This window comes from Diadema setosum, unplaced genomic scaffold (genome assembly GCF_964275005.1).
Source record: "Diadema setosum unplaced genomic scaffold, eeDiaSeto1 scaffold_24, whole genome shotgun sequence".
Taxonomy (NCBI): domain Eukaryota; kingdom Metazoa; phylum Echinodermata; class Echinoidea; order Diadematoida; family Diadematidae; genus Diadema; species Diadema setosum.
Genome location: NW_027307651.1, coordinates 846,490 through 866,381, shown reverse-complemented (window position 1 = coordinate 866,381; position 19,892 = coordinate 846,490). Strand labels below are relative to the sequence as shown.

Below are 19,892 nucleotides of genomic sequence, written 5' to 3'. Positions count from 1 at the left end.
TTTGGGAAAGTTATCGATATTTAATAATGTCTTAAGATATACACTGGTAGTCATCAGCATTTGCTGTGTGATGTTATGTATGTATACATGTATGAAGATTTGACAAGGTGTAGGAAGGAAGACACTGCATGATTTCATAGCATGGCCGAGATTAGCTATATTATACACGCATTTAATACGTTTTCATTGTTAGTCAAGAACAGTTTGTCAGTGGTGAGGGTACTGCCATCAGAAATACGTTGTCAGTGATTCGAGCGCAACAGTTGACGACTCTTCGGTAGCAGGAATGGCTTCTGTCCTTGTCCTATCCATACATCTGACACGGAGGGTGTACAATCCCTTGGAAACGGCAAGAGCCAAGAGCACTGCCAAGGTTGCACCAATCACGCTTGCAGTCGCGATGCCGGGGTAGTATTCGTAGTCGAGAATGGGAGATATGTAGGGGCGTCCACCAGGGTCCGTTCCCCCAACCGCCCAGTAGATGACAGTGAAGAGCAAATAGATGATCAGGTAGAAGCCTGGGTAAATTGCGTGCACGAAGCGGACGACGATCTGAGTGAGAAAGATTTCGAAGAGGCAGACGACGGTAGGGAGGAGATCTACGCTAATGTAGACTATGATGAACATAGGTAGATTTGCAACCGAAACGGCATAGTATACGCCTATCCAAACACCTCCGGTTACGAGTGGGCAGGAAGCTGCGGCGATGTTAAAGAGACACCACTGAATCTGGTACCGAACTTTGTCTGAAAGTATCAAAAGATATGGGATCAAGAAAGATAGATTAACGGTAATCAACAGAAACTGTCACGACAAAGGACTAAAAAGAAACGAAAATGATTAAGGGCCTATGCCTGTTTATACTGTGCGCTAACGACTTTGTTATAAGCATGACAAGAGAATCGGGTACAGTTGGTTTCGCCCTTATTACCGGTTATGTAAGATTCATATAAACAAAACTGTGTGTGTGAGAGAAAGGTTATTAAGAAATAATTAACACAGACGATTGAGTGGTATATTAAGACATGTAAAGGATATAATGGAGAAACGAGCAGCAAAAAATGTTACAACGTTGCTAGAGAATACATTTAATTTCGTTTTTAATGACGCGTGTTTCTAAGAGTGCCGTTAATATTTTTTGTGAAATGAAGCTATAAAAAATATGGATTGAAAACTATTGTTTGATATGAAGTATAATTCAAACATTGTCAAAAGGAAACGAAAATTGGCATATATGACCAAACGAAAATTGGCATATATGAGCAAACGAGTCTTCCCTACTCATTTCAAGAAAATAGACCATGAAAGAAACGGTTTAGAAGCGTAACTGCTTTGTTTGACATCATCACAATTTTCTATAATTGGCTGTTGTTCGCGTGTGTGTGCGTGTGTGTGTGTGTGCATGTGTATTTTAAAGCACCTGAAAAATCATTCTATTGCTAAGTCAGCAGAGTTTCACAATTCGTCACAGCACGTAACCACAATGTCAAAACGGCGTGTTTAGCATAAGGCTTTGTCAAGGGGTAACCACATAAAAATATCGAGCCTGGCATAGACAGCCTTTGCGAAGAAACATTTGGATGCATAATAGTGCAATACAAAATCAACAAAAATTCGCACAAACTTTTGTTGTTGTTGTTTTTTTTTTCGGAATGAAAATAGGTGAAATTGGTCAACCTAGTCAATCATGTTTTCTAAAAGAGCAAATCTTCTACATTTTGCTAAAGTTTGAGATCATAAACAAAATTGGAAATTGTGTTTTTAGCAGCAGTTTTCTGGAACACTTTTTGTAGTTTAGAGTAGTGTGATTAGGTGTCTTAGAGTCCCCTTTCATTTCTTAAAAAACACTTTTCACACTCTTCACCTTCAACTCTAATCATCTTTTAAAGGAGGATACTACTGCTTTGAAAGTTATTATTAGTCATGATTAGAATGTGTGTATAGAGCACGATCATTTTCGGCTTACTGCGAGTATGAATTTTTATATCCTGATTTTGTTCCATCTACTGCACTCAGCACGGCTCACGGTCAGATTAAGCTCTTGAATTATCCACCCTATGACAATAACTCAAAGCCTCTTTCCTCAGTACACACCTTTCCAAACTGTGTTCTGTCTTTCCAATATTCAGATATGTTGAAAGAGTCCATTAGAATTGAGTTATACATCATTTTAAAGCTTAAAGTGTGCTCTTGTATAATCTGCTTTTAATAGCTTAAAATCCGTGTAGGGCGACTTTCTGTTGTTTTTGTGATGCAGGGTCACAAACCATATACATGATGTACAAGGCTCGACAGTATCGGGCCACAAAACCTTTTTCGAAATCTGGTAGCCAAACATCAAATGTTGTGGTCTCGGGTCACCGCTAACCTTGGGTCGTGGATTAAAGTTAGACTTTATAACAGAACCTCTCGTTGCCTTTCATGTTTAGCTTCAACCTCCCCCGCCATTCAAGCCCAGCTATATGAATACCTTCAAATGCTGCGTTTTCCCTGTTCTTCACGAAGTCCATCGCAACGTTAAAGAAGGCAATGCACACATAACACACGGAGGCAGTATACGCCCAGACCGGGAGGTAAATGAAGAACTTCGCGCCCAGTACCCTCACTCCGAGTACAACGTACGTTATAAAAAATACGAAGAAATAGGTGGCGAGTGCGGTCCGATAGAATGCGTAAAACCAGAATGGTATTCGTGGCTGAAAAAACAAAAAAACAAACAAAAATTTTGAAAGAGCTTTCGACGATATCAACAGCAATTTCAAACAAGCTGTTCAAATGAATCCGCATACATAAGGCCCGGACGACATCATTGAAAATTGGTAAAAGTCTCTACTCATGAAAAAAAAAAAAAAAAAAAAAAAAAAAAAAAAAAAAACACGTCATTGTTGCTTTACGCATGTGGATATGAGTGCATGATTTTAAAATGTACGAAACATATGCAAAATAATTCCCACACTATCTTTTGAAGTTCCTGAAGAATCTCCCTTTGGCCGACTTTATTATTTTTTTTTTTGTCATTTAAATGATTTCAAATATTTATCTATTTTGTCATTAATTCTTTTTACCGATGATGCTAATATCTTCTTTCACACCGAAACCCAACAGCACGTTTAGATGAAGTGAACAGAGAATTAAAGTCAGTTCAAATGTGGATTCAAGCAAACAAGTTGCCTCTCAATGTCACGATATAAGAATAAATGAAGAGTTTGTTTGCAAAAACCGATAAGTCCATTTTTGAAGATTTTGAAGTACGGTCTCTGTCATAAAGTACAAAATAATACCTTTTAAATGATATATTGGTCACTACATATAAAGGTACATTTTTGAAGTTATGGCCAAAAGAAGCAAACATTTTCTTATTATTCTCTTTACATTTCTTGACCTTTAATCGCAAATATCTCCATTTGACAAATATGGACTTATCGGTTTTTGCAAACAAACTCTTCAAATAATGATTGTTTAAGTCGAGTTGAACGGTTCAAATTTTTAGGTTTTTGAATTGACCAAAAATTATCATGGAAATATCACATAGATTTTTTGATCTAAGATGCTTTCAAAGAGATACTGGAATCTTGACAAGCTCAAACATTTTTTTTTTGCCAAAATATATTTTGAAATAATTATAGTCCACTCTTATTTCACCTTATCTGAATTATGGTTTACTTGCCTGGGGGTATTATGCAAAATCACACATTGAGAAATAATTTCCAAATACGAGCTATTCGATCAGCCAACCTACCTGGTTTTCATTGTTACGTGAATTATCTCTTCTTTTGAAAACAGAGTCCTTAAGGTTGCTAATCTGTTTTTGTAAACTTAGGCACATTTATGAATCAGTTATCAGCCAACGACTTGTGTGACATATTAACGCATATATTCAGGGAAAAAAAAAAACAAATTGTGCAGTTCATGCAATTCATTACCCCACAAGACAAAGATATTTATTTTACCTTCACGTACTCGCACACTCTTTGCCGAAAAAAAAAAATGCTCTCACCGGACCCAAATTCTGGAATGATCTTCCCGTACATGTAGTAAAATTTTCTTCTCTGTTGATTTTTTAAACAAACACTCGAATTATTGTTACTTAATGAAATTAACTTGCCTGTTTAAAATCATTTTACATGTTATCTTATATCATCTTCTTCTAATGCATGGCTGATCAAGTTGCACTGTACGGTTGCTTTACCTCTGGGTCCACTGTTTATGCTCCCATATAATCCATGATAATCTCTACCATAGTATACTCATACTTTTTAACTCCTTATGAGCTTGGCTCTAGATATATACTTTTATATATATCCCAAATTTTAAGTATTGCATTTCAAGATACACTTTCAAATATACGGGACCTGTTCTATCGAACGACTTGCCAAATGTGATAAAGCTGTCTAATAGACTTTCAATATCTAAAAGAAAATACAAATCATTCCTTGTTCATAAAGATATATTATAAATTTGAAGTTTTATGCAGTGTACACGCACCACACTTTGATTACTCTTGCCTTCTTATATGTATTGTGCACTTTCTGTAGTATAGTTTTTCTTGTGTGTATTGCATCAATGTAACTATCCTTTGCTGTAACAATTGGGATCAGCCATAGAAAGACCAACGGTCTATGTTGATCCCCCAACAATCTGAAATAACTGCTTTTATGTTGTGTTTGTCTGTTGTAAAATTCTTGTAAGTTGGACTTATTTTTCTTGTATTGTTCCAATGTCCTACTGTGTATGTATCGTTCCTGTATTTTTTGTAAATGCTTTTTATCAGGATGTGGAAAATAAATGAAATGAAAATGAAATGAAATAAATGCTCGTATACTTGTGTATTAACATAAATATGGTTATTCTTTCACTCAGTTCCTATTCATTTTTCTTTGTTTGTTTGTTTTTTCTCTTTCCCTTTTCTTCCTCGCTTTTTTTTTTTTTTTACTTCTTTCGCCCTCTGTACCTTGTTATTTTAGCTTTCTTATAATTTCGTCATTAGTACTTTGTGTCCTATCTCCATTGCAAAACAAATTTAACATTGACATTTTGTTGTTGCTAGAACCCGTGGCTACAAACTTTACTTTTGCAATTCCTTAATATTTCACATGTCATTGAGAATTGTCTTTTAGATACACGTGTATAGTGACACACTTTCTAGCCATGATCCGCATTATATCATATTTTATACCTTGCTTGTTTGTATTTTTTCCTAGTATTTATGTATAGACGTCAAGTGAAGTACGGAAATAAACGTGCTGGAACTGATGAATGCATCTCGAGTGTAAGACCAGTGCAGTTTCAGCAATTTAATTCAATTAAAAAAAAGTAATTCAGATACAAGATCCTTGAGACATGAGACATTAAAGTGACGCAAATTCCAAAACAGGGAAAAAGAAAAAAAAATCGTATAGAATCAGGAGGTAAAAAGTGATTATGCACGATTAAACTTACTATTCCACCAGTGTTCGCATGGCATTTTTGGTACCGTATTCAGTTTCATTGTCGCAAATTGACAATGAAGCTCGAAGTAAGATTTAGCTGATTAACTTTTTGACTCCTTGTAGAGTAATGTTACACATGTCATCCCGACGTCATACTCACGTGTTGTGTGGACACGTCCCTAAGTCGTCTACAACAAAGTTTGAAGTCCGCCCATTTAATGGAGTACCACTTTCTGGTCTCATCTTCACTATTCAGGGTTGTCTGCACGGTCGATGTAAATTCCTCCGAAACAGGACAAAGTGAACAGTGATTTCTTTTTTCAATCTATTGCTGAGTTTGTCACAAAATTATTACGCATTCATGGCAGAAATGGTTGATTAAAACAATTTCAATTGTATAAATGCTGCAATTCGACATATCGTTCATGCCTTTTCACTGGTTTAATGAAGAAAGAAAACAAACAAACAAATGAATAAAGAGAAACATGTAACGACACCTCTTTGCGGTACGAAGTTCTGATCGTATTTGTGCCAAAAGTTTGCAACAAGGAGAACCAGGATGGTTACGGCAGCTGGTATACCAATGACTAGTCCGAAGATGAGACCGACAATATCCCGTTCTCCTGAAATTCGATATAGATACGGTAAAAACACGTTATTCACTAAATACTAGAGCTAAAGTCATTAAATATGTTTATGAGTACCTCGATATTTTTTCAATACGTCGGTGATATTTGGTGTAGCCGTAGCGCCACAGACGTGTATTAAAGTTGACTTTACGATTACAACAGCTGTACACAAACACAAGGCCTTTGGCGTTATATTAGCTAAACCTTTTTTTTTAATGCAATTGTTTTTGATAGCAAGGTTAACTCACATTCGTTTGTGTTGTCAATCAGTTTCGTTTTCTTAGAACTACCCTGTGACAAATCAGAATGAAAACGTTCGGTGAAGTATTGATTGCTTATATTTTTGTCGTGCATACTTTTTTTTCGTAGTTGTAGTGGCGGTAGAAGTTTTAATAAGACACGCTATCATTAAGAAAAAAAAAAGGAACTTCAAAAATTTCCAAAAAACCTGATAAAGGTAGAAGAGTGATTTTCCTGGTCGACGTTCCATTCACCGAGTCACCGGTAGCTATGCACGCGAGGGTTTTCTCTGTCCCATGTTTGACTGAAACCTCGATTTTCTCGAACCTCTCATATGTGCCGTCAGATAGTGTTGTCTGTCGAGAAGCCATGGATTTTAGTCTCCTTCCAGACTCAGTGGTCCACATCATAGAAACGTCGGGCTTGAATCCACTCACGACACACGTAAGTGCAATGGAAGGAGCGTTAGGGGGAGGTCGGTACGTACACCTGCTTTGACAGGACTTACTCTCATTGACGCATTTTTCGATTGTATGTTTAGATGCCATCGCTAGGGAAAACAGGAAAATCATGGGATGTCACATATCTGATAGTTACAATTTGAGTTTGTTGCTGTTGTTTGTTTTTTTTTTAAGTCAGAAAATATCTAAGACAATTTTAACAGATTTCATCTTTCTCGTTAAAAAGAAGTGTCATATATTTCTGGTATGGTTTGCTATTGAACACGAACAATGCCAGGAAGATAAAACCCTGGCCAATGTATAACAAAATACTTATTACATATCTCGTGTCATGTATGATTGACACAGCAGCTGCTACTCAATGTGTCTTCAGAATTTTGCAAAGTTCCATTTCTGGCATTCAAATCTTACTTGAAGGGCCATAACCATGAAGTTTAATCTCATTTATGGCTTTGTAATTTGTGATGCTGTTTAAGAAAGGTTTTGCACACTATTTACGGCTCCGATTTTTGTGTATTTGATATTGTATCTTTATGGTCCACATCAATCTCGTGTATACGCACATAATGACAACATCTCCAACATATGATGCATTGCTATTTGAATGTGGTAAAGTGACGACTTTTACGATCAAATAGCAAAGGATAACTTACAGTTAACCGTCAAATGGACGGAATTCTCGAATTTGTCCAAATTCTTCAAAACCAATTGACAAAGGTAGAGACTCTCATCGGCCACCTTCAAGTCAGAGATGACGAGGCTAAAATTCCTGTCCATATCGAACCTTTCCTCTAAGCTCTCAAAGTTCCCATCGACAAATTGAGCCTTGGGCACCTGCTGATGTAATACGCTCTCCTTGACCCAGGCCACAGTTGCAGGCTCCCCTTGGAAGTGGCATGGCAGTAGGATGTCTTCCCCTTTCCATCCTTGAACGCTGGAGACAGTGTCTATCACTGAAATTACAACGGAGAAAATTCGAGTATTTGCATCGTTAGCAAAATGCCTCGATCTCCTGACATATCTTCCATTGTTTCATGGACAGGCTGCAAAATGAAGAACTTGGAATTAAGCACAGTTATGTTACATTCTACATTTTAGTCGAGTCAAAATAAAATTTGACCCATCACAACACATAACTGTAGGAATTCCAGTGCAGTGCAACTCGTTATGGTTTCCTAAACACCATACTAAGAGTCCCAAGAAATCAAATGGGGCAAAACAGTTGAATTTGTATAATACGCAAATTAGTTGTCACCATGATGGAAATACAGTGTTTCTATTCAAACTGTTCTTGCACGTTAAATGTTTCAGATTGGAACACAGTTTTGAAACCTATGTTTACAAGGTCAGTAAGTGCAATGCAAAGATTTCTTTTATTTAGTGCAAAGAAATGGAAAGGGTCCTCAAAGACATAACTTTATCTCACTATTAATTCTACAAAAACAAAATACGGGTTGCAGAAGAATTTCTTGAAAAACACTGTTCCATTCATGATCCCCATCGCATGTATAATGTAGAAGAAGAATAGCTCTTTCAGAAAATATGAAAACAATTCAAAATTGACTTGGTTGGCCCTTTTCATTTCTTTTGAATCCTCACGTAAAATCAAGGGGTGCGACTTTTTGTTGGTTTTGTGATGCACGGTCACATAATGTATCATAATACATAGTGAGATATGAGAAAGAAAGGAGAAATTGGTGCGTTGCTTTGGCATCATTATACCTCTTACTGTCCCTCCTTTTTAGGAAAAGTGCAAGAGTTGAAAAATTGGTCCCCGCCGGGACTCGAACCCGGGTTTTTGTCTTGGAACACAAACGCCTTAAACCGCTCGGCCACGGAGACGCTATAGCGGTTCAGGCAGATCCAAGCTCGAATACCCATGACCTGTTGTGGCGGTGATTTCTTTCTCGCAAAACATTATCCCAATTCACCGGTAAGTGAATCTCTTTTTCCTATTGTATTTTCTGGTAATATTTCCGACCAAGTTAAGATTTAAAGGCATGTCTTTGCTTTATATTTCATTTTATGGTGAATAAACAATGCAAGTCCACCCCTCTATCGTGCATCGAGTCTGCATAGATCATACTATAATTTTGAACATGGCAAATGTCCAGAGAATGTAAATCTAGCATGTCTCCAATTACATTTTCATCAAAGTAAAGGGAATTTAAGACCTGAATATAAGAACGACCCAAGTCCAATTTTTGGCCAAATTCAGTTTGACATGGGAAATTGTACCTTATGCATGGACTCATCTTGTGTACAAATGATAAATCCTAATTACCCCCGGAAGTGCCTGAAATGAATGAGTTAAATCTTATATTAATGTAAGAATGAAGGACTTGGGTCATTCTTACATTCATATTATAGCGCCCTCTCTCATCCTTCTCTCATCTCTATAGCAGAATATCATGTATATGAATCAAAGAACGACCCAAGTCCACATGAATCAAAGAACGACCCAAGTCCACCACACAAAATGTCCTCTCCACAATTAATGTAAATGTTAATTGTCATAATAATATAACATATGTTCTAATTTGTATATACAATGTTGCCTTCCCATCACAGTTAAATAGAATATTATTGGACAAATAAAAAAGATATGAAGTTTTTTTTTTTTTTTTTTTTTTTTTAGTTTACTCGAAATGGTCTTCCATGGACTTGGGTCGTTCTTATATTCATATACTCAATTACAAAATACAAGGCGTGGACTTTTCCATGATTGGATTTTCTATAAAGCAGGGCAAACGCCATAGTGAGTGTTTTATCACTATCATATTTTTTTTCATTATTATATAAGTACCTTTTATTTAACTTTTCAAAGTCATTCCATAATCATTTAGAGCAAAGTTAAACCTTTCCGATATTATCTCACTTGTAATATAACAAGAAATGTTCTGGAAGTTATAATTAAAGATATTCTGTATGTTCTTACTATTTTCTATTTTTAAGCAGAATTAACCCATTTCATACGGAAACCTGGTGACCTGTGTACTAAGTCTATGAGGATTTCAGAATTCAGTATGGAACTGGTTAATCACAAATATCTCACCTTAACAACAATGGATTTAATTCGTTTTGCGATAAAACTCTTAACTTTTATTACTTCTATTCATTTTTACTCTTTTCCCTTTCCAGAGCAATTCACGTTTGTGTGTTTTTTCTTTCCCATTTATGGGCAGAAAGGCACGGTATGGGTTGTTGTACGATATACAGAGACTCAATCTCATATTTAAACCAGCCACACCAGCTGATTCTCGGAGTAGGATTTAGACCAAAAGCTTAATGCCTTGAAAAATTATGTTTGATATATCATTAGAGCGAGAACGTGGTATGCGGCTTTAATTGATTTTTGGGTGAGGCGCTACTTCATTCATGGATTAGTTTTTGCATGAGTATTTCGTAAGTCCATTTTCTTCTATGGCATTTACATACGTGCAATAATTGGACAGAGTTGCATAGAGCTGATCTTAGATCTAATATTTCTTTATCAAACTTGACCAAAAATTACTGGCCTGACGTTCTTTCAACAATAACTCTCATAATCATTTGAAAATTCTATCTTAGTATTTATAAATGTTTACTCTGAATACTCTGCTAATGCACCGATGTAATGCATCATATACAAACAACATAAACAACAAAATCACCCACCGCCAACTGTGAGTAGCAGGATAACCTTTGCATTGAAACGAGAGAAGACATCCGTAATTTTACAGATACAAACATCTGGCATCTGGAACAAAATATGTGAAAATATGAAATTACAATTATTACAGAAATGCGCTGTCAGGCATTCTACCTCAAATTATAATGAATATATTACATACGTGATTTTATGTGCAGGTCTGTCTTTTGAACAACTCATTTCAGTGATATTACTCAATTGAATGTATAATGAAAGCAAAGCCATAATTACCTTGTGCAGTGGCGCCACAGAACAAAGAAGCAATCAATATTAACAGAAGAAAGAGGACGGATCTCTTATCCATTGTAAGTAGACATTGGCGGAGAATATAAAACAAAGCGAATTAATGTTTCAATCTTATGTCTGCGTAAGGATCACATGTGTGCTATCCTTATGATCACCAGTCGTTACAGTTCTCGAAAAATTGGGGATTGAGAGCACTAACTTTGTTGCTATGGCCCTTTCGAAACAAACACAGTCCCTTCGTAGTAATAACTATGATATTGTGGGGGAAATACAGCTGCTTGTTTGCTAGTTTGTAGATCACGTGACATATCCCGTAGATCACGTGAAATAAAACATACATGTTTTACAGCAGACATAGCTCAAGGTTCAAGGTTAAAGGGAGTATGAACGTGCCTATTAGTAAAATTCGCATATGTGACATGTGTATGAAAATGATTTCGAATAAGCACACTTACCGCAATTTCTTATTTTGACACTATCATGACTATGCTGTTTACTCTTTCCACTGTGGCCAAAGTTCTGACTGAAATATGATTTCTCTAATCACACGGGCACATACACAGACAGACTGACAGACACACACAAAGACACACATACACGCTGTAACCCATACTTGATGTACACAACCTTGAAAAAGGTAAGAATGTAGGCTATGACTGTTTTATGGTATCATAAATCTCCCCATCTCCACTTCATCTCTCTATCTCTGTTTCATCTCCCATATTGAATTGACTTTACATAAAGATATCCTACATCATGAATGTGGCCATCGTCTAATCTGTAGAAATGTTCTCTTTCATGCAATGTACATGTATGTATGGTGGGCCTATAGATGTACATTTTTACTATCATAATTTCTTAACAGCCTTTATGCTGAAAATTTTCTGGCCAATATCGGAACAAAAAAAAAAAAAACAGTCTTAAATATACCATACCCGCAATCGACATCTGTAATAAGTGTTACAGTATGTATTACCTGACGGGCAAAAACGTCATTATAAGTTTTTATATACACATAATTCACACCATGATGTGCTGGAAAAATCACATCGTTTAAACATGATGCCAAGTTGCGGGAAAGGGCGTGCTAAGATGATTATGTTAATGCAAAGTTTGATTTTGATATGGAAACGAAATCAATTTGTATGAAAAGTTTGAAGGTGAAATAATGACACGGTAAAGTTATGTCCAGAAGCTAACACGTAAAAGAATTTATTTCGATTTGGCGTGACATACATTTATGATTAAAGTGTAGAATATCGCATTTCTTGTGCAGTTTGTGTAGTGGGAAATCTCCTGGCCGGACGTCTACTTTGCTCTCTTTTACGTTCAGTCAGATATTTTATCACAATACCACCATCTGCTTCAAATTGGGTAATTCCACCAGCCCGATCCGCAAGTTATACGGCCCAAGAGCTCGATTTTAAAAGAAAAAGGTCCTTGAGTCATCAGCCCATGAAATCGGCACTGGGCCAAACAAAAACACAAAAAAGAAAGAAAGAAAGGAAAGGTCCAGCAGCTCGACGCAAGGCAAAAGTGGACCATGAGCTCGATATCATAGGCAAAAAAGCTCCACGAGTCCGAAACTAGGCAAACAAGGCCCAAGAGTCCGACACTGCGTAAATTAAGCCCCTTGATGTAATGGGCCTTATATGCCTTGTGACGACTGGTGGACCGCATATAAACTCGTGGTCCTATTTCTACTTGATGTCGAGCTCTAGGCCTTTTTCTTCCTTAGATAGTGTCTAATAGCTGTGGTGCTGTATGACTCATTGACTCCATGACTCCATTACTCATTAACTGCGTTACTCTTGGGCTGTATGGCTCGTGGTTGTCGAACTCGTGAAGTGCACCCACTTTTAACAATGTCCCGGATCTTCTAAGCTTCCACATCAGAATCATGAGTCGAATTTGAGGAGAAAACCAACCCCACATGACGTCGATTCGGTCCAAGAACATCGTCAACAAATCATGAAATTCATTTTACGAGTTACAGTTAAAGTAATGTAAAGTAAAGTAAATGACACCTATAAAATACAACTTATATACTCTGTGTACAAAAATTATGTACTTATAGGATAAATATTTTACACTCTCTACCTAGCGCTTCAGCGCCAAAAGAAGGTATCTAACACTCTTTCTGAGCCTGTGCATGACTTTCTGCATGATATACATTGGGTGATAAATTGCTATAAACAAATGATATAAATCATCATAATCATAGAATTGAACAGTAATACAGGTGAGAGAGGCAATGAAACACATAAAAATGGTTAATCGGCAGTAGCTGCTCTTGAATCTTAAAGAGTGCTTGCCACAGATTACCTCCTAACACGATATTACTTGTTAATACATTTATCAAAAATTTTTATTTTACAAGTGATGATTTCAGTTTATTTCCTCAATTTGCTAACCCCATGACCACAGAAATCAATTGCTCTATCTGTCTTTGCTGCCCATTCAAGCTACAGTGTCATACAATACTACATTTTTCGTACCCATGACTCTATAGTTTCAGGAAATCAAGACGATTATATTTTCGTTATGCATTATGCGCGTGATCTATGATAATTATACCCTAAATTGTGTAGGTCATAATGTTCATCCCATAACAACTCTTTGTCATGCAACACTTTGGAAAAGTTATTGGTATTGCATAATGTTTTAAGATATACACCGGTAGGCATCAGTATACTTTACAATGCGCAATATTCATGTACAAATACACACCCAACACCCTCCTGTCCTCGTTCCACAACATATTCACTGTGAACTCCAGCGTCCACGCTTACCCAACTCGACATTCCAAAGATTATCACCTCCACAATCCCAAGCTAATGATAGCTCACACGTCAATTAGACACCATGGACCAGACGTTTGGAATAATCTCCCTGAGCAAATCAAGGCAACCACTTAATTATATTCTTTTGAGGTACTTATGAAAAGATATCTTTTATCGAATTATAATGATGTATGAGTGATAAGAAATTTTGGGGTTTTTATGTTCACTTATAAACGCTTTATATCGATGTATTAGGAGCTTAGTAATTTGCTGCATATCAAAATTGTTGTTATTGTATACAGAAGTATATAGCAGACATACATGTGACACGCGACACAAAAATACACTAGAAACAAACCCAATCATGTATCATATACCCAAACGTTGAATTAACAAAATTGTATTTTATGGCATACACAACAGAGCACAGCACAGCACAGCAGAGCAAAGCACAGCACAGCACAGCACAGGGTACAGAATTATAATAAAAAAAATGCCTATTGAAAACAAATAGACGATAACTATTTTGAAATTTCCCTTTAGTTTTGACCTCACAAACTACTACGATATTTTGGATTTGATTATTAATTCCATTTTGTAGACACGTCCGTCATACAGTTATGTAAATCGAATTTAAGTTTCGAATTTTACCCCGAGGCCTCGATCCATGTCAAGCTGCTGCTTATGATCGCGGTCTCCCGCTTTTCGTAATTATAATAGCTAGAAATGCTTAATTTCAAAATCAATTAATTCAAATCCCCCTCTTTTATTCTTTGTTTTTTTTTTAATTCGTTGATTGGAACAAAAGTGACATACTCTGAATGAATAAGTAATCATTATTTACACAATTCATAACTGTTAATTAAATGGTTCGCTTCTGAATATTTTCTTTTTGTGTGAATGATATTATGCTACACGTCTCATACATCGAATACGGTCATGTTCATAGTGTGTGTATATATGTACTGTGATTTAATTGTAAAGACATCAAGCTGGCTTTTGTGTTGTGTAATGTTAATTTCTAAATATATGTATCTATTTGTTTTTTGTTTTATTTGGAAAAAGGCAGTAATAAAACCAAACCAAAATTGTTGTGTGACGCTAAATATGCATACATGTATGAAGATTTGACAAGATGTAGGAAGGAAGACACTGCAAGATTAATAGCATGGCCAAGATTAGCTATATACACGTACATATGTATTTAACACGTTTTCATTGTTAGTCAAGAAGAGTGCTCCGAGCTCAACAGTTGAAGACTCTTCGGTACTGAGTAGTGGGGGGGGGGGGGACTTGGTGGGGGCTGGGATCGAATGTTTGCACCCCCACCCTTTTGCATGGAATATAAAGTGAGAGGGGAATGGTAGGAAAGGTGTGATGACTTTTTGTTCTTGTTTTTGTTTATTTTTATTCTTTTGCTTGTCGGCCGACTTTCGGCAAAAAATCAAGCAGTAAAAGTATTAAGACTTTGTTGCTGTTTCTCTTGTATTTTGATTTTCTCTCTTCTCGACTGACAGGCGATTTTGACACCCCCTCCCCCTCTTTCAAAAACGTAGCGTCGCCCTGAATAATGCCCAAATAAAACCAATAAAATGGTAATATGGATCTCCATTTCTTTGAATGTCATAAAGTAGTACATATTTTCCTGTAGCTATTGTATTTTTCAATTCTTTTGATTTAAGTCAATAAAGCAATCATCCCCAGGGGTATCGTTCGGTTTTAACCCTAACTAGGCCGGGCTATTTAGGTAAGATCATAGAGCCGGGGGGGGGGGGGGAAGGCTCCCAGCCCCCCCCCCCCCCCCCCTCCAGATCTCGGCCATCGACAGGGCGATCGCGACGAAAATTGGTACACACACTGCCTATGATGTAATCTGAAGTACCACGAAGTTAAATTTTCAAAAAAATTATCATTTATGCTAAATTATGCTAATTTATGCATCATGATGTATGAAATCAGACAATTTCGTATAAATCACTAAATAAAGCTCAAAATGGGCACATTTTTTGTGAAAATATTCTTTTTAGTGTCTTGAGCAAATACAAGGACAAAAAAAATTGTGCCATCAGAAAAAAATTTCTTAAGTATTTTATTGTTTTTTGAATTTCTTATGTATTTCTTTGTTTTTTCGACTTTAAGTTTTTCATTGTTTTTTTCGATGAAACTTGTCCGCGACATTGTTCCGAACAAGAAAATATGTTATCAATTGATCTTAATCAATAAAACCCCAAAATAATCATGCTTTTATGAAATTTGCCTGTTAGCACAGTTTGCATTGAAATTGTACACAAATTCACGTTTTTGAGCAATTTTTGGTCTGACATGCACGTACATATTTATGTACAACTTCGGAACCGCGCGCCCGGGCATTGCAATTTTGGTGTCAAAAGATGCGAGAGACTCGAAAGAAAAAAAGTCATGAAACGTCGCGGCGATAGCTTTTCGCGTTAGCGATTATCGCGCGGAACGTCGAGGGGGGCCTCGGAACCCCCCCCCCCCCCCCGGCCTAGTTAGGGTTAATGGTGGTGGTTGGGGGAGGGACTTGTTCGGGAGTTGGCATATCTGTGCGAGGGAAGGGGGAGGGTGGGGTATCCCCCTCCCCTTCCCACACGAGGAAGATTCTGCATTTCAGACCTCAAATTCAGCGATCTGGTGCACATTTTTAGTGAAATTTTGGATTTTTTCCTATCAAAAACAAGTAAGAAAAAGGAACATTCATTGAATGCATAAAATGTCGGTATCTGAGCTCATGCTCCGCCTGTGCGACATCACTGCGTAGGCCTACTATAAATAGTGGGGCCTATCACCGGCGTAGCCAGGATTCGGTCTTGGGGGGGGGGGGGGGTGGCGGCGGTTAGATGCGAGGGAGTGAAGCGACCGAGCCCGAGCAAGCGGAGCGACCGGGGGGGGGGGGGGGGTTCCCCCTCCCACGTGAGAACTTTTTACATTTTGGTGTTGTAAATAGTGCAATTTGATGGGTTTTTTTGTGCGTGTTTTATCGAAGTGAAACAGTCCCACATTTCAAGGTAGGAGTACATTTTGATGTAAATTATTATTGAACAATTTTGCCTATGAAATAGTATCATTTCAATAAACTTCTTGTACTATATTACACCGAATATCATGAACGCGACCGAGTCCGCGGAGCGAACGAAGGGGGGGGGGGATGGGAGGGTTGTGTCCTACTCCAACGGTCAGAACTTTTTGCATTTTGATGTTGCACATGGTGCAATTTGATGCATGTTTTGGGTGTCTTGTCGATTTGAAACAGTCAGGGCAGTCCCACTTGTATAAGGTAGCAATATATTTTGATGTCGATTGTTATTACACAATTTGGCTAAAAATGGTATCATTTTGAATAAGTTTCTTTTATTAATTCTTACACTGTATATCATGATTGCGACAGAACCCGAGCGGGAGGGGGGGGGGATGTTGGAGGGGGTGTTCCCTCGAAACACACAAATTCCCCATCCTAGAAGTTCGTTAATCCGAAAAATGATAAAGGGTTCGTTAATCCGATTATTCGTGGCGATACTCCGAAGATTCGTTAATCCCAAAATGAAATAGGGTTCGCTATTCCAAAGGCTCGTTGATATGAAAATGAAATAGGGTTCGTTAATCCGAAGGTTCGTTGATCCGAACATGAAATAGGGTCCGTAACGATCCTTCGGAATAACGAACCTTATTTCATTTTCGGATTAATGAACCTTCGGAATAACGAACCTTCGGACTTAAGAACTTTCGGAATAATGAAACTTCGGAATAACGAACTGTAACCCCAAGTCTATAGAGGAGACCAAACAATGAGAGGGTGGCAAGATACCTCTCCCATAGCAGGGAGCAGGGAGAAGGCTATCACCACCCTTCCCGTACGAGGGAGCTTTTGCCTTTTTTTTTTTTTTTTGAAGTTGAAATTGAGACATTTCGTATACGCATATTTGATGGAATATTTGGGAAATTATAAGAAAAAAAAAAACTACTGATCTTGGGGAACTGAGTGAGGAAAGGGTTGATTAAAAGGGGATATTCCCCTAGTACATGAAGAAACTTTCCGGTTTTCGGTATATAAGTCATAAGTCTTGTGCACTCAGAATTATTCAGATTTTGTTTTTTTATCCTGAAAGTGTACTAAGGCTAGAGAAAGGGCACACTAATCAGAGGAAGAGGGTTTGGGAGGGGGTATCCCCCTCCCAAGCACGAGAGATTTTGCTTTTTTTTTAATTGACATTCAACGATCTGGTGCACACTTTGAGTGATATATTGAAAAAAAAAAATATGATCTTGCTTGAGGAAAAGTTGAAAGAGAGATACGCTTCATATACATGCATACAGTATGCACGCATTATCTTTTTACACCTTCCAAATCCCCAGTCCAAATTTTGGGGGAGGGGGGAGAGCGACCGCCCCCATCACCCCCCCCCCCCCCTACGCCAATGGGGCCTATACATGAAAGTTATGGAGGAGCTTTCGCATTTTTAGGATTGACATATTGTAATGATCTGATGTGCACTTTTGTGGAATATTCACAAAATTATCAATCCCCAAAATGTGCAGAATCTAAATCAATAGATAGGAACCCAGAGGGTGGGAGGAGAGGGGAAAGTGAATAAAAAGGGGATGAGGGAATTCTTAAATTTATTAGAATTGAAATAATACAAGTACATCTGATGCAAACTTCATGAAACATTTGAAAATCTATCAATCTAAATCTGTACTAAGTCCATAGGAAAAGGACCGAACGGAAGAGGGGGTATTCCCCTCCCAAGCGAGAGAGATTTGCATTTTTAGAATTGAAATTCAGCAATCTGGTGCACACTTTGGATAAGATATTTGGACAAAACGCAGGAACATTTTTCCTCATTTCGGGAATTATTGAGGGACAAAATAAAATGACATGTTTGACCCCCCCCCCCTGTCCTCCAGGATGAACGTCCCTGCATACGAGTGGGTTTTTGCATTCTTAGAATACACATACAAATGAAAAGTTATGATGGAATTCGGAAACCTGTGAATCCCCAAAGTATACTTAAGTTTTTAATGGGCAACCAAGTGGGGAAAGGGTTGATTGAAAAAAGATATCCCCTCCCACCCGCGGTGGATCTTTTGTGTTCTTTGTTTCGCAACTGAAGCGACGGACATGGTGCACACTTAAGATAAAACATTTGGAAATCTGTCAATCTAAAAAGAAAAAAAAAAAGGAAAATGTCGTAAAGGGGAGGGAAGAGTTTTTTTTTTTAATTTTCAGAATTGAATTTCTGCAATCTGTTGCACACTTTGGATAAGATATTTGAACAGTTTTTTTAGTTAAAAAACGCAAGAAAATTTTCCTCATTTCGGGAATCATTGGGGATCAAAATGACATGTTTGCCCCTTCCTGTATTCAGTAGAAAGAACTGAACGGGAAGGGTATGGAAAAGGGGTATAGGCCTATCCTTCTCTCACTCGAGGTAGATTTTTATTTTCAGAATTGAAATTCAGCCATCTTTGGTTGAAATATTTGGACAGTTTTCTGTAAAAAGATTAAGAAAATTTCCATACCTCGGGAGTTAGGAGGAGGAGCAAAATTATATTTTGTCCCCAATACTTTTATGGGGGAACCACCCCCCTCCCCCCTTCGTCGCCTCGCCTCTGCATATGGGGGAACTTGTGCAAGTGAAAGCTTTGGTGTACACTCTTTGATAAAAATATTAGGAAATACGTCAATATCAAAAGTGTACAAAATATATCGAAAGAGACCCTGTAGTGGAGCTTTTTCTTGTTTATGATTGCTATAAAACCATCTGGTGCATAGTTCTGGCTTTATTTAGACAATTTTCCATAAAGAGAGTTCCAGATTTATCCGCTTCCTGGGAATATTCCTTGGGGGACAAGATTTGTCTGCCCCCAACATTTAGATAGAAGATAGAATCGACTCCCCTGATCATCCCTGTGTATGCCCATAGATGTATCATGACTGAGTCATCAGAGTCATCATTGCTTCAGGAATGATTCTGAAAATGCATGGAGGGGGGGTTCAGTTATGGCGGTATATATATATATATATTTTTTGTTATTGTGTGTGTGTTTGTTTGTATTCGTGCATAAGTTGCAGATGGTCCCGAGTTGCTCACGTCATAGCATGTTGACATGCAAGCCTATTATTATTTGACGTTTTCAACGCCTGGACCATACCTTATGTCGATATTATTTTCCTCGCTAGCGAGCGCTTGAGAAAATTATGTATATACATTATACTACGAGATAAAATACCGTTCAGCTCTGCTACCTCTCTGAAGGTGACGTACATGCAATATGCCAATATTGATAAAATCACATTTCTGCGTTCTCCATTTTTTTTTTCAAGTTTCGGGGGAGGGGGGGGGGATTGTACAGGCCATCTCCCCTCAACCATTTTAGGGGGAATTCATACCCCC

At 37.6% G+C, this 19,892-nt stretch overlaps 2 protein-coding genes across 2 annotated transcripts in view; both read right to left on the bottom strand.

The window, feature by feature from the left end:
* Positions 1 to 228: 228 nt before the first annotated feature.
* On the bottom strand, positions 229 to 6,708 carry LOC140245723 (protein rolling stone-like). The gene is made up of 5 exons (XM_072325257.1): positions 6,507 to 6,708; positions 5,928 to 6,052; positions 5,590 to 5,721; positions 2,471 to 2,696; positions 229 to 746 (listed from the first exon to the last, which is right to left on the bottom strand). The coding sequence occupies exons 1-5, from the start codon at positions 6,706 to 6,708 to the stop codon at positions 229 to 231; spliced, it is 1,203 nt and encodes a 400-aa protein (XP_072181358.1).
* Positions 6,709 to 6,835: 127 nt separating this feature from the next.
* The window catches only part of LOC140245722 (uncharacterized), a 29,144-nt gene continuing 16,087 nt past the window's right edge, over positions 6,836 to 19,892 (bottom strand). Inside the window, exons 9-10 of the mRNA XM_072325256.1 lie at positions 7,544 to 7,712; positions 6,836 to 6,848 (exon numbers count right to left, since the gene is read on the bottom strand). Of these exons, the coding sequence (XP_072181357.1) occupies positions 6,836 to 6,848; positions 7,544 to 7,712 (182 nt within the window). The remainder of the gene's footprint in view (positions 6,849 to 7,543; positions 7,713 to 19,892) is intronic.

Excerpts from the sequence above, each read along its gene's own strand:
- LOC140245723 (XM_072325257.1), bottom strand. The coding sequence starts at position 6,708 with ATGATGTGGACCACTGAGTCTGGAAGGAGACTAAAATCCATGGCTTCT. Across the intron at positions 6,053-6,506 it reads CACTCTTCTACCTTTATCAG|GAGAACGGGATATTGTCGGT; the intron begins GTTTTTTGGAAA and ends ATCGAATTTCAG. Across the intron at positions 2,697-5,589 it reads GGGACGTGTCCACACAACAC|CCACGAATACCATTCTGGTT; the intron begins GTGAGTATGACG and ends TTGTTTTTTCAG.